Source organism: Sciurus vulgaris, assembly GCF_902686455.1.
Source record: "Sciurus vulgaris genome assembly, chromosome: 3".
NCBI lineage: Eukaryota > Metazoa > Chordata > Mammalia > Rodentia > Sciuridae > Sciurus > Sciurus vulgaris.
The window spans coordinates 5342905-5357629 of NC_136463.1; the positions used below are offsets into that span (position 1 = coordinate 5342905).

A 14725-nucleotide genomic window follows, 5' to 3' on the forward strand; every position below is an offset into this window, starting at 1 on the left:
TTCCTTCTCTGTTTCTGACAGTTCCCATATGCTGCCCCGCCTCCCCAAGAACCTGTGAAGACTCTGAGAAGCCTGATCAACATCCGAAAGGACACACTGAGACTTGTCAGGTAAGTTGTGGGAGTGGCGAAGCTCAGGCCGGTCCAGGCTCCTCCTCCTGCCAATGGACTCCCGAGGGTCTTCAGGGTATTAGCTGCTGGGGCGCTGCTTCAGTTGGTCAGAAATCAGGCACTAATCTTTGTTTGGGAAGAACTTTCACTTACTTAGAGGAAGTCAATATTTTCCCTATTTTGTGGATTTAAATTAAAAAGGAAGAAGAATTATTGAACTAAAAGGAGAATTTTGCCTATACTCCAACAAGCCTATGTAATAATGAAATGTTTGGTTTTGAAATATAAAATTCTCATTTTATTGCTTGTGGCTTTCCTGTAAGGAATCCATGCCCTAGGTTTGTTGGTTGCTCCTCCTCATGAGTTCTCATTACCATGTGCCTTCTTGCCACCCTGAGAGTGTAATTCTTAACCTGATGCTGCACTCCAGTAGTATGTTCACTGTGGCTCTCTGGTCTCCTGGGGAGACAGATCTGGTTAGGGCAAATCAGAGGTTCTGAATTTTCTGAATAAGACAAGAAAGAGGGCCCTGAATCCATTTTAGGCTTGTATAGTCAGTCTCATTAGGATTTTGGAAGTTCTTTCTGATAATTTTTAATACAACAGCTTTATTGAGATATGATTTGTGTACGATACGGCTCACCAGTTTAAAATATATAATGCAATGGTTTAAGTATATTTAGAATTGTGAGTCATCACCAGTAATTTTAGAAAATTTTTATCATCCCAGAGAGAAACCCATACCCATTATTAGGCCCTCCCCATTTCCCCTAAATCCCTCTCCCAGTCCTTAGTAACCACTAATCAATTTTCTTCCTGTCTCTGTGTTATTTATTTATTGGGGTACTGAGGCTAGAACCCAGGGCCTCACATGTGCTAGGCAAGCATTCTACCACTGAGCTATGCCCCCAGCCCTTTCAGTTTTATTCTGAGACAGGGTCTTGCTGTGTTGCCTAGGCTGGCCTCCACCTTGCAGTCCCCCTGCCCCCATCTCCCGGGTTGTGAGATTGTAGGCCCACACCACTTGCAGCTATGCTTCCCTTCACCTCTGGGGTCAACACTGGGAAGGAGGGAGCCCAGGAGGCACGTGGCTGCAGAAGTCTTCCTCCACAGGGGCTTTCCACAGGCACAGCAGCCTGAGCTCCACCAGCCACTCCATCTACTGTCCTCATCACACGTGGCCTTTTCACACATTTAATGGAGATGGGTTCCAAGGGCCTGAGCCATTGTGAGGTCCTGGCTGCCGCTCTAGAATTAAGTGAAGAGGTTGTGGTGTGCTAGAAGAACGGGCCTTGGAAGCAGAAGTCTGCCGTGCTTCCCAGCTCACGATGGTTGCTGAAATGAGTTTCTGAGCTTCGGTTTGTCTGTAAAAGAGGTCACTATTTCAGCCTCACCTTTCATGGCAGTAGATAACAAAAGGGAAAACACTTGGTGTTCCATTTTAGGGTAAGTGGGGGTTTTGTTTTGTCCCCACCCCCCATTTTGCTTGTTGGTTGCAGTCCTGGGGGTTGAACCCAGGGCCTTGTGCCCTCTAGGTGAACACTCTTTCACTGAGCTACAGTCTCAGCTCTTGTTTTGTTTTTCTGAGTTTATTTGAATAGGATAAATTCTGTTTCTCCTGATTTCCAGGTAAAGACAGAGGATTTAGTGTTAACTTTTGCTCGCTCTCTAAACCCTAATGTATAATAATAAAAGTGTTTGTAAAAAGTATGAGTCACAGAATTGGAAAAAGAGCATCAACAAAATCTTAGAAGATGGACTCATATGGCAAATGCCAAATAACTTACCAGACCCGGAAAAGAGAATTCTGAGTCAACAGAGGGAAAAACTGAAACTCACCTTTTACACTGCTGTCCCCAAAAGGCTCAGGGCTTGGCAGGACCAGGTGCCTCTGGAGGTCAAGGCGGAAAGCTGGAATGAAGAGGACTGGTGGAAGGCCTGCCTGAGAGGGAGTCAGATGCTTTTTCTTGCACAACACGACCAGAGCTGCCTTGCCCACACCCTGGTGGAGTCTGCAGAGATTTCTTACTGGAGAGTTCAACGTTAGCAGAGAACCTCTGGACTCAGATGAGGTAGGGGCAAGTGAATTCAGCCATCTTGGAAATGGAGCCCTCCAGAGTACGTTCACACAGCTCCCAGGACACCAGCAGCCAAGCTGCTGTCAGGAGAGAGGAAAACCGACCTCTGGGAATTGGACTCACCTGGATGGAAAGCATAAGAGAGGAGTCAGAAGTTCTTCCGCAGACCTAGATCAGCCCTCATGAACATTAAGAGCCTCAGAGACCTGGGAGAAAATATTGCTGCTTATTTCATGGACACAATGGCATAAAATGCTTAGGAAATACAAAAGGTCGACTAAAAATTAAAAACAGTAGCAGAAATGAAAAATTCAAGAGATTATTAGGAAGAAAAGTTGAAATGGTCTACAAAGTGGAGCAAAAAAGGCAAAAAGAGAGAGAAATAGAAGAGGACAGATTTAAATAAGAGATTGCAAGTCTAGGAGGTCTCATGTTCACCTGATGGTTCCAGAGAGAACAGACTATGGAAGGAAGGAATCATCAGTGACATATGTGCCCAGAACCAGAGGGCACATGTGTCCAAATGGAAAGGGCTAGCAAGCATCAGCATATGGATGGCAAAAAGGAGCTTCTATAAGCCATGGAAGAGGAGGGTCAGTAACTGGGCTGCTGCAGCCTCGAGAGCCATACTGGGAGCTGAAAGATGCAGCAGTGAGGCTTTCTGTGTCTTTTTGAAAGTATTTATAACCTAGAATTCTTTGCTCAGTCAAATTTTCAATGAAGTATATAAAATGGAAGCTCTCAGAGAGTCTGTCTCCCCACACCTTCTTCCAGGAAGCTAGGGACAGCATGTACCAGTAAAACGAAAGAGTGACCCCAAAAAAGGAAGACATGAGATGCAGGAAACATGAGCTTCTACAGGACAGAGGCAAAGGGAGCCCCAGGGGATGGCCAGAGAATCCAGGATGGTGTAGTATGCCAGGTACAGAGGGTCCAGGTCCAACTGGGAGCAGGACAGAGGGCTCTGGAAGGGACCGCAAGAAGATGAGCTGAATGGAACACCTGCATTTGAACATCTCCAGGCTTAGACTGCTGGTAGAGGGTTCAGGTTGGAATTTGGGCTAAATACGTAGAAAACCAAGCAACTGAGAAGGCTAAGCTGAGCACTAATTCTAAGAAAAAGGTAAGCAAAGCAGTCAGGGGTTCCTCTGTGGCCAGACTGCAAATGTTTATATAATCGTGGCAATACAGACACAACGAGCTGTGCTAATAAAATCAGGATATGACTGCACTGTGGAGGCAACAGACTAGTATATTGGGCAGAGTGAGGAAGGAAGCACAAATTGTCATTTCTACAGTAGGAAATCAGCAGGTAATGGCTAAAACTGAAAAATCAAGAAGTAGTAATCTGAGCATGTTACTTAGGAACGTTGTTAAATACCAAAATGGTCAGCTAGATGAGGTTTCCTCTGAAGAGGAGGAAGGGGAAGAGTGAGTTCTATTGGTTTTTAATAAGTGTGTGAAATCTACTTAGTGTGATTAATAATTTTTTAAAAAATATTTTGTTTTAGTTGTAGGTGGACGCAATACCTTTTTTTTTTTTTTAATTTTTATATGGTGCTGGGGATCGAACCCAGGGCCTCATGCACGCTAGGTGAGCATCCTACCACTGAGTCCAACCCCAGCCCATGATTAATAATCTTAATTAAAACAAAAACTAGGGCTGAGGTTGTGGCTCATTCATTGTAAAACACTTGCCTAGTACATGTGAGGCACTGGGTTCCATCCTGCCACCACAGAAAAAATAAATATATAAATAAAGGTGTTGTGTGCATCTACAACCAAAACAAATTAAAAAAAAACTAACAAAACAAGTCTCGCAATGCATATAAATATTAATTGTAGCACTCTGAAACATCAGAAATAACCTCAATGCCCACTAATAATGGTGATGAAATGTTCTGTGGTCATTCCAAATGAAGACATAGACATACGTTAAGGGCCATGGGGAAAAGCGGACAGTATATGGCTAGATTTTTTACAAAAAAGATTAGCTGGTGTGGTGGTGCATGCCTGTAATCCCAGTAACTCAGGAGGCTGAGATAGGAGGGTTGCAAGTTTGAGACTAGCCTCAGCAAGACCTGTCTCAAAATAAATAAAAAGGACTGGCGATGTGACTTTGTGGTTAAGCGCTTCTGGGTTCAATCCTTGGTACCAAAAAACAAAACAAACAAAAAGGGCTGGAGATGTAGCTGAGTGATAGAGTGTTTGCCTAACCTGAGCACGTGCTAGGCCCTTGGTTAAATCCCCCAAAAGAGAAGAAGTGTCTCAAAATCCCGATATGCTGCGCTCAGTTGCTGAGTCTTGGTGTTTTGTAGGTGTGCCGAGGAGGTGAAGAGTCCTGGAGAAGAGGCCAGCAAAGCTAGAGTCCACTACAACGTTGAGTTCACCTTCGACGCCGATGCCCGTGTGGCCATCACCATCTATTACCAGGCCACGGAGGAGTTCCAAAATGGCATTGCCAGGTAAAAACAAGAGGCTAGGTGAACTGCTTCCTTCCCAGACAGGTAGGGTTGGTATCTTCTGTGCTTATCTAGGGAGGAGAACATTCTTTGTCTATACCAAGCAAGATCTGGCTCCTGAATTTAAATTTCATTTTACCGAGCCTTACTCTTTCATCTTTCCCTTCAAATTTTGCCATCTTGGTACAGTGGAAGATGGCAGCCTATCCCCTCAGTCCTCAAGATCCTGTTAAAAAATCTGTTTAGCTACCCTTTTGTGCATGTGTGGATTGAACAGATAAGTTTAATGACATTGCCGGGCTCTTGCCTGGTGAAATAAATAGCTTAGAAAGGGCCTTCCTCTCCTGTGCTAGAGCCTGTTGAGAATGGAGAACAGGCAGGAGACAGGGAACTGTTAAGTCACCTGGTCTAGATTTTGCTGTGCTTCCCATCTTGTCCATAGCTACATTCCAAAAGATGACAGCCTGCAGTCTGAGACCGTGTACTACAAGCGAGGGGTGTGCCAGCAGTTCTGCCTGCCCTCCCACACCGTGGACCCTTCGGAGTGGGCGGAAGAGGAGGTGAGCTGTCTCTGCTGGGGACTCCTCATGTAGATACGGAAGGGCCTGGGGTGACAGATCCAGGCAGGCAGCAGAGCCTCTGCCCAGATACCTGAAGGCCAAGCTTGCCTTGAAGCCTTGTGATCTCTTCATTCACATTGACGATATACCTACCTCGTTAGTTCTTCTCTTTCAAAGCAGCCTGTGAGCCTCAGATACTTTGAGAGGTTCATGTTCAAAGAAAAGAAGTTGCAGGTTAGGGGACTTTAATCCATGACATTCTTAAAGAGAAATTGGTAGGGTTCTGATAGGCAGACTTGGGTCACACAAGGTTGACCCGTGAGGAGCAGAGATGAGGTCGTGCGTCCCGACTGCCTGCCTTTTCAGATGGCTGCTGTGCTGTCTCCACGTGCTTAGTCCTCTCTTGTCTTCTTGTCTTCCCTGCAGCTTGGCTTTGACCTGGACCGAGAGGTCTACCCTGTGGTGGTCCATGCTGTGGTTGATGAAGGAGATGGTAGGGGGGATTTCTGTCTTTTGCTGTGTATGCTGCCTTTTGTGGCGCAGTCCTGGCAGAAGCCTGGGCCCCAGATCAGCATGCCTGCTCTGTGGCTCAGTCACGCAGTGTCTTTCCTCTCACATCCGTGGTTCCCAGCTTCTTGGGCCAATGTGAAGACAGTTGGGCTGCACAGCGTGCCCCTCTGGTGCTGGTCCAGTGGGGCTGGTTCACTACCCTGTGGGAACGGGAAGGGAGGGCATCAGTATGTGTTGTCTGGCTGTCTGCTTCATACATGTGCCTCTGTTTCAGAGTACTTTGGCCACTGCCATGTCCTGCTGGGTACTTTTGAAAAGGTAAGTAACTTCATTATATCTTTAGCCCTTTCTTTTGTGCAAGGACACCATGGTAGGCTGGCAGCCTGGGCTCAGCACAGTGGTCCAGCTTGGGAGGCTGTGGTGGTGTTGAAACAATGTCACCCTGGGGGCTGTGCTCAGGCAAGTTCCCGCTCTGCCACCACCTTGCTGCGTGGCCTTTGACTCCTCAGCCCTCAGTCTCTTCTGAATGTGCAACAGACAGGCTCATTGTAAGGCCCTCGGTGTTCAGCCTCTTGATCCCACTCTGAGTGCCCAAGAACAGGCGTGACTGAGAAGACTGGCAGAAGGTGGTGTGCTTTTGTCGCCTTACCTGCCATGTTTTCATTCCAGCACACAGATGGGACTTTCTGTGTCAAACCCCTCAAACAGAAACAAGTGGTAAGTACCCAAGACCACGGGCGGCTCCTGTTTGGTCACCCTGACACACATCTACCTCCTCCTCTCTGTTTTTCTCTTTTCTGGTTTTTAACTCTTTATTAGCATTCCTCTTTCCCTCTTTCCTTTCTTTCTTTTAATTAAAGAAGGAGGGGAGGAAGAAGGAAGTGCTTTTGTTTGTTAGAAACCATTTCGGGGTCCTGGAAGGAATACTGGGTTTTGGTACCTATAGTGTTGCAAAATTGTTAGTGTCGAGGCAACAGTTATCTGAGCAGTGAAAGGACAAGATTTGCCTCCTGACATCAGGTTTAGAGAGAACTCTTTTTATTTAAAATGTGAGTGTAAGAAACATTTTAAGCAACAGGATCCAATTCAGGGTCACCCAGAGCCCTTGGCTTGATTTATCCCCCTGCTCCTTTTCTAGAATTCAGGTTGCCGAGAAGCCTCGGCCCCACCACGTGCAGGTAGTAGGAGGTATCATGGAGGGACGGGAGGGAGGCTGAGGGGAGTCAAGTTGGCCTTGGTTGAGGTACATAGAAAGGCCACTCTGTAGATAGGTGAAAGGTACCTGAAATTTTCAAGTATTCATCCTTTCGGGTTAGGAACTTGCCCCTCTTTCAGTGAGGTCAATAGAACTCAATAATACCTTAGTGTAAATTAGTTGATTGTGTCCTTTTCAGTATAATCACAGGGTTAAAGCAAGTTTTAGAGGCAGAGGTGGCCACAGATTCTGGCCCGAGGCACCACCTGGGCAGGCCCAACCATGGTGAGTTGCTTCATGGGGAAGGCCTGGTTCTCCAGGAGGCCTGGGTATAATAAGAAGGCTAGAGTGGCTAAAGGAAAATGTTTTATCTATCTTTCTGTTGCTTGATTTGCATTAGCAACAGGCTGTGCAACTGAAGAGTAAGATGTGAAGTCAGAGGCAGGCTTCACATCTGTGTGCTGGGCACAGAGGTGAGGTGAGGCATAAGAAAGGAGTGGGTGCCTAAAGGGAAGGAAGGGAAGCGCCAGCTCAGGCCCTGACAGCCCAGGCTGGGGGGAGAGGAACTGTGCATTGGCAGTCAGGGTTTTAAGAAACAGCACAGGGTCCCCTCTTGTCTCTGCAAGAGTTCAGTTTTGATTCTTCACACTTGGATAAATCCTACTCCTTATTGTCATTTCGTCGGTACGAGGAATTGAACCCAGTTGCGCTCAACCATTGAGCCACATTTCCAGCCCTTTTTATTTTTTATTTTGAGACAGGGCCTCACTAAGTTGCTGAGGCTGGCTTTGAACTCGCAATCCTGCTTCAGCCTCCCAGGCCACTGGGATTACAGGCATGCACCACTGTGCCTGGCCCATTCCTACTCCTTTCTTTATAAAAAGAAAGAAAAGAAACAGGACCAAGGACTGGGTGTAGCTCAGTGGTAGAGCACTACCAAATATCTGGCATTTGTGTAGCATGCATGAGGCCCTGGGTTCAATCCCTAGCACCAAGAAGAAGAAGAAAAGAAATAGGACCAAGGGGTAATCTTGCTACAGGGTAGAAAAGGGGTGTCTTTGTGCTGGAGGGTGCCCAGCGCTTCTTTTAAGTCTTACATCTCCCTTTCATCTACATTTTTCTGTCTCCTTCTCTTTCCTTGCCCATTTCTTCTTTCTTTCTCTTTTCTATTCCTTTATTTTTATGTCTGAACTGAACGTTTCTTACACGGCTAGTGCTTATATTTTGAGACATACCCTTTCTTGACCGTCCACAATAGTGAGCCACAGTACTAATATTAGTTTACTAATTGTAAAATGTTATATTCCCTGTTGTATATAATGGTGGGTGAATTAAACATTCAATTTTCTTTCCCCTCTCAAAGAGAAAACATAAGTAAATAAAAGCATCTTTTACTCTTCAGGCCTGCGAGTTCTTTCATTGTGAATCAGTAGTCCTGGGTTACTGGGGGGGGGGGCTCCTACCCTGTCTCCCAGCGGGGTTGGCCTGTCCTTGAACATCTCTGTTTGCAGGTAGATGGGGTCAGCTACCTTCTTCAGGAGATCTATGGAATTGAAAACAAGTACAACACACAAGATTCTAAGGTAAATTTCATCTGAAACTCTGAATGTCCCCTGCTGGGAGGCAGGGGAGCAGCTCTCTGATGAAGCCAAGATGGAGGAATTGAGCGAGCCACACCCTGGAGTCAGTCAGGCCATAGAAGAGCGTTTTTGGTTCCTTATTCCAGGTCATCATGCTTCTGTCATTTGCAAGCGGAGGCGGAGGCTGCTCTGGCTTCATTCTCACGCTCTGCAGTTCCTGAGCTTTTCCCATGCGGGTCTTCCATTGCCTTTCACCTAGGTCCCTTCAGCTCAGGCCATCAGAGGCCAAAGCTGGCTGCAGGGCTTGAGCTCAGGTGGTTAGTCCTGGTCTCTCCCCTTCGAAGAAGCAGTTCCCAGAGGCAGTGGGAGTAGGCTGGTGGAGCACTGGGTAAACTGTCAAGTCCAGGGTCAACGTGGATCTTGTCCTCACTGCTTTGCTCAGCTCTTCAGCCATGCTGCCTGGTAAATGAAGTTTGTAGCTGGAAGGTCTTTGTGGGCTGAGTGTCTGTCTCCCTGGCCAGGTGGCTGAGGACGAAGTGAGCGATAACAGTGCCGAGTGTGTGGTGTGTCTCTCGGATGTCCGGGACACCTTGATCCTGCCCTGCCGCCACCTCTGCCTCTGTAACACCTGTGCAGACACCCTGCGCTACCAGGCCAACAACTGCCCCATCTGCCGGCTGCGTAAGCCCCAGCAGGGGAGTGTGAACAGGGTCAAGGCTGGGAGGATGGTCGGTCACAAGGCCACAGAGCACATGCTGCTGCAGGGTTGGCAGGTGTGGCGGGTGGCGGGGAGGGCAGTGCAGGGACAGTGTGGTTTCTGCCTGGGCTCTTGCTCATCTTTAATCCTGCAGCAGGATGTCCTGATTGCCTATTTCCTTCTTCACAGCCTTCCGGGCCCTGCTTCAGATCCGAGCCATGAGGAAAAAATTGGGTCCCTTGTCCCCAACCAGCTTTAACCCCATCATTTCTTCCCAGACATCTGACTCTGAAGAGCATTCAGTAAGTTGGGCCCAGAACCACGGTCTCTCTGAAGTCAGTATTCTTTAGAGTCCTTGCTGGCTTTTTTTTTTTTTTTTTTTTTAAACCTTTCATCCTTCTTTTGGCATTGTAGCAAGGAATTAAACCTGAGCATGCCAAAGAATTTAGTAGGCTGGCTGAGATCGTGGCGAGCTAAAACCAACCAACCAACCAACGTTAAGTTGAATGGAAAGTTGAATACTGGTCTTTAAAACCTCCCTTTCCTCCTTGGGAACTTGGTGTCCAGTTTTATTTACATTCCTAGCACCATCTGCTTACAGTGCACTCCAGGGGGGGGGTCCAGTCTGGAACTCCCCCAGCAGAAACAAAGGGGGTGATTGTTCTGGATTTGAATACAACTTACTATCTTATTTGAATCCTTGAAGAAGGTAACTTTTTCTTTATCCCATTTCATGGCTTCAATGATTTAGGAGCCAAGTAGACAAAGTAATTGACCTCGGTGTCATAATGTAATTGATAGCATTAGAGTAAACTTCCAAGTTTTGCAGTTATGAATAGCAAACAGGACTTTAGATTAACCCAGTGACAGGAGAGATGATTTATTCAGTGAACAGTACTTGGATAATTAGTCAGCTATTTAGGGAGGAAAAAATCAGTTTAGTGCTTTAATCCTTACCAGATAATGAATACAAGATGGAGTAATAGTTAACTATGTTAAAAGCAAACAAACAAAAAAAAAACATTAAAAATCTAGAATATATTGTAGATGATTATCTAGTTGACTTTAGATGAGGGAGGACTCTGAGTTTGCTAGCAATGGAAAACTACAAAAAAAGAATCCATAGCTTTGTCCACATAAAACATTTGAAACTTAAGATTTGTAAAAAGTGACCAGAATTAAAAAGCAAACAAATTATTTAAAGGGGAAAAAAAAAAAAAGCTAACCCGGCATAGAGGCTAAGTTGCTGAGGCTGACCTCAAACTTGCAATCCTCCTGCCTTAGCCTCTGGAGTCATTGGGATTAAAGGCGTGTGTCACCATGCCCAGCTAACCAAAAAATTCTTAAGAGAGGAAATAAAGCTCGTTAACAATACCTTTTTTAAAGTTCAAGCTGGGCATGGTGGCACACACCTGTGATCCCAGCAGCTCTGGAGGCTGAGGTAGGAGGATTGTACATTCTAGGCCAGCCTGGACAGTTTGGTGAAACCCTACCTCAAAATAAAAAAATAAAAATTATTGGGGATATAGCTCGGTGGTAGCGCATCTGGGTTCAATCCCCAGTACCACAGAAAAATTAAAAATATGAAGTTCAACCAGGACTGGGATGCAGCTCAGTGGTAGAGCAATTATCCTGCATGTATGAAGCTTGAATGTGATCCCCAGCATCACTAAAAATAGAAAAAATTTGAGCCACATTAAAAATCAATACTATGTAAATTAAAATGGGATACCATTTCTCACCTTTAGAACTTAGTCATTGAGAAACAAAGCAACTGTATATATTAAAATATTTATACTTAGTAATCTAAGATCTAAAGTTTTAATACCAAGAAAATAATCTGAAAAACATGTTTTGTTTCATTTTACAGTGCTGAGGATGAAACCCAGGGCCTTGTGCATGCTAAGCAAATGCTTTGTCACTGAGCCACATCTCCAGTGCTGTAAAAGATTTATATACAAGAATGTTCATCAGAGCATTGTTTACTGTAGGATGTCTTAAGCACATTTAAATACCCAGCACTTATAGGAGACTGAAAAGGGAATGTAGCGGAAGAGGTTTCAAAACCACAGAAAAATATTTATGTTCCATGAAATAACAGAATATAAAATTGTCACTTGCAGATTGATCATAACTATATCAATGGAAGAACATATACTAAAATGCTAACAAAAGTTACTTTGGGTAATTGATTATTGGTGGTTTTTTTCCTGTTACTTTGATACATTTTCCAAATTTCCTCTAATAAGTACTTATTTCTAGCCCTGGAAAAAAATAGACATTACTAAGAAAAAAATCACCCATGAGCAGGATCTAGGAGTCCATGGTTCTTTGACTTTCTGTCTTTTCTATGTTTAGTACAAAAGTTTTTCTGGCCAGACCCACCAGACCAGATGTAAAGAAAATGGTTTTTTAGCATCAATTAGGAAACTTAATAATTCCATAAAACAAAAAGTACTTAATTCATTTTTCCACTTGTCTCTCATTCCACTAGTCCTCAGAGAATGTTCCACCAGGTTACGAAGTGGTGTCTCTTCTGGAGGCCCTCAACGGGCCTCTCACCCCATCCCCAGCAGTCCCCCCACTTCATGTGCTTGGAGATGGCCACCTTTCAGGGATGCTGCCTTCTTATGGTAGTGATGGCCACCTGCCCCCTGTCAGGACACTCTCCCCACTGGACCGCCTATCCGACTGCAGCAGCCAAGGACTCAAGCTCAAACGGAGTCTCTCCAAGTGAGTAGGTCACCAGTGTGCCCCTGGTGTGCCTCGCCCCCCTCCTCGTGCTGGTGGCTTCGGGGGCTCTGGGCATGGTATGCTCTCCTGCTCTTCCCATAGCTGCTCAGTGTCACAGGAGGCCTGAGGGGAGACTGGGGGAAGTTACCCATCCCCAAGAGATGGAAATTAGACAGGTGGGTCCTTGGGAGAATTCCCATTAGGCACATCTCTCGTGTTTTTTGGCAGGGAGGGCCTGAGGTACAGGGAAGAGGATGTCCTGTACCTTGGACAGGGCCTCTGAGGCTCCTGGGAAGCACAGGTCAGTCTGAGGCTGAGGGAGCCTCGTGTCTGTGTCTCAAATGCTTAGGAGACGTTTGAATCCAGTGGGGTACAACCACATGTTTCTGCAGCTGAGTAAAGGAAGGTGTCTCACAAATGAAAGTGTCGAGACCCTGGCAACTTCAGTGGTTTCCTTCAAGTTCACACAGCAGGTCACTGAAGAAGCTAAAGGCAGAAGAGGTTTCCGTCTCCCCCTAGGGCTCCTACCACCTCTCGTTGCTCCAGATGGCAGGGCAGCAGGGTCCTCCTGGTGGTCCTCCTCCTGAGGGGTCTGGTAAGAGGAGCGCAGGCCAGCTCCCCGGTCTCTCCGTGGATATTAGACACAGCTGCTTTTCCCTCTGCACGTTCACAGGTCTATTTCTCAGAATTCTTCTGTGCTGCATGAAGAGGAAGATGAGCGCTCTTGCAGCGAGTCAGAGACTCAGCTCTCTCAGAGACCATCAGCCCAGCACCCTGGAGAGGTCATTTGCATTCTTTCCCTGGGTTCTGGCCACCAAGCCTGTCCTGCCTGTGGTCCCTGGCTCCTCAGGTCCCTGCTTTCATTATTCATCAGATACCTTTCTCCATCCTCTGAGGAGGTGGTGGCTGCAAAGTTTCCCTGAGATTCATGAATTCACCCTGTATTCAGTGAAGCCTGTGTGTTCCCCAGCATGTGCTGAGATGCAACAGTGGGGAAGCCACAAGAGACCTGCCCTTATGATGCTCCCGTGGTGGGGATGGGCACAAAGGGCTAAGTAAAGGACATATGTGTGCCTGTGGCGATGTAGACCAGCATGCTGGTGAGGGAAGGGGTGTGGAGGCTGATGTGGTTCCAGGAGCAGGGAGGAGAGCAGGGGAGAGCGAGCTGCCCATAGGCCTCAGGAAAGAGTCTGGGCTCGCAAAGCCACAGAAAGCACTGGAGGACGGACCATGAGCCAGTGTGATAGAGTGGCAGAAGACTGGAACTCTCCACCCTGTGTGTCCCAAAGTCCCTGCTAAGCATTCACTTCACAGTTTATTAGCCATCACTGTCCAGGCTACAGAGCTAGGTGTAGGGGGCCTTCAAAGACAATAAGGTGCCCTTGCCCTCAGGAGCTCAGATCCAGGTGAGACAGCACAGGTGTCACATACCAGCATGATATCTGGCACGGTGTCGCTGCCCAGTAAGCATTTGCTGAATGAGATGGGTGCTGTAGAAATAAAGAGCACCCCAAACATGGACATAAAATGTCACTGTGGAGATGTACATGATCTCATTAAATGAAGGAGATCAGAAGCAGTGGTATAGAGGTCATTTGAGCTGAACCTTGAACTTTTTTAGACATGAGAGTAAGGGAAGAGAAACATTCTGGTGGAGGCTTGGAGGAGGCCAGGGATACAGTGAGGGTTCATGGGTCAGCCAGGAGAGCGCAGAGCCAGGAGGCAGCTCAGTAGCCCAGGCCGGAACCTAGAAGAAGGAAGACCACCTGCAGAAGAGGAAGTGGATCTTGGGGAGCAGTCAGTCGAATTTGTATCTGCCTGAGATGGAGAGGCTGTGTGCGCAGTGACTGTCGGGGAGCGGAGGTGATGTTTGTTTCAGATTGATTGGGCTGGAACCCATGGGACATCTAAGAGATGTCCTTCTGGCAGTGAAGCCCCTGCTGGCTTTGTGTTCTGTTCCATTGAAAGAAAGCTTTTCATGACTCTGGGGAAACCAGGGGTGTCCCCATGTCACAGCTGCTGGGTGACTGTCACCGGAGCTGCAGTCTTTGTATGGCCCCAGCAGATGCTGAGCCTCATGCAGAAGGTGCTGACGGAAGTTGCACCTCCCCTGGGGACAGTCACTCCAGACCCTGACTGAGGAGCAAAGTTGATAGAAGAGAAACCCCAGTGCTGCTCTTATGACACTCACGTCCATGACGGCAGGAGGCCTTGTCCTTCCCAGTGTCCCCTTCCTTCCTCGTTCCTACCCAGGCCCTGCCCTCACTCCTCCTTCCAGTGTGCTTGACTTGTGCTGCTTCACATTCCCTTGTGTCCCCTATCCCCAGGAATGTGCTGTCACTCCAGAAAGTGAGAATCTCACTCTGTCATCATCGGGGGCTGTTGACCAGTCATCTTGCACAGGGACACCCCTCTCTTCCACCATCTCCTCCCCCGAAGGTATGTAAGGAAGCAGGGAGCAACTGCTCCCCAACTTAGTCCACAGCTGTCCTGGCACTTCCTCCGGGGCTGAGAGCAGCAAGGGGAGGCCTGAGCTCAGAGGGTCTCATGCTCCTACAGGGGGCTGTGGGAGGTCTTCTCACCACAGGTTTTCTTCAACACTGTGATGGGGAAAAGCAAACTGGTCCCTGAGGGTGCTCTAAAAGGAGCAGCTGGGCTTGGTGGCACACACCTGTAATCCTAGCGACTCTGGAGGCTTGGACAAGAGGCCTGCAAGTTCGAGGTCAGCCTCAACAATTTTATGAGGCCCAAAGCAACTTAGCAAGACCCTGTCTCAAAATAAGGGCTGGGGGTATAGCTC

General features: G+C 47.1%; 1 protein-coding gene across 4 annotated transcripts in view; it reads left to right on the top strand.

Moving 5' to 3' along the window:
- The window catches only part of RNF157 (ring finger protein 157), a 77529-nt gene that overhangs the window by 52529 nt on the left and 10275 nt on the right, over positions 1-14725 (top strand). For all 4 annotated transcript variants that reach the window (XM_079134925.1, XM_079134923.1, XM_079134926.1 and 1 more), the window contains exons 3-14: positions 22-110; positions 4507-4653; positions 5093-5210; positions 5637-5703; positions 5995-6038; positions 6390-6437; positions 8427-8498; positions 9017-9176; positions 9382-9494; positions 11687-11925; positions 12599-12707; positions 14253-14364. In XM_079134925.1, coding sequence (XP_078991051.1) covers positions 22-110; positions 4507-4653; positions 5093-5210; positions 5637-5703; positions 5995-6038; positions 6390-6437; positions 8427-8498; positions 9017-9176; positions 9382-9494; positions 11687-11925; positions 12599-12707; positions 14253-14364 — 1318 coding nt within the window. The remainder of the gene's footprint in view (positions 1-21; positions 111-4506; positions 4654-5092; positions 5211-5636; positions 5704-5994; positions 6039-6389; positions 6438-8426; positions 8499-9016; positions 9177-9381; positions 9495-11686; positions 11926-12598; positions 12708-14252; positions 14365-14725) is intronic.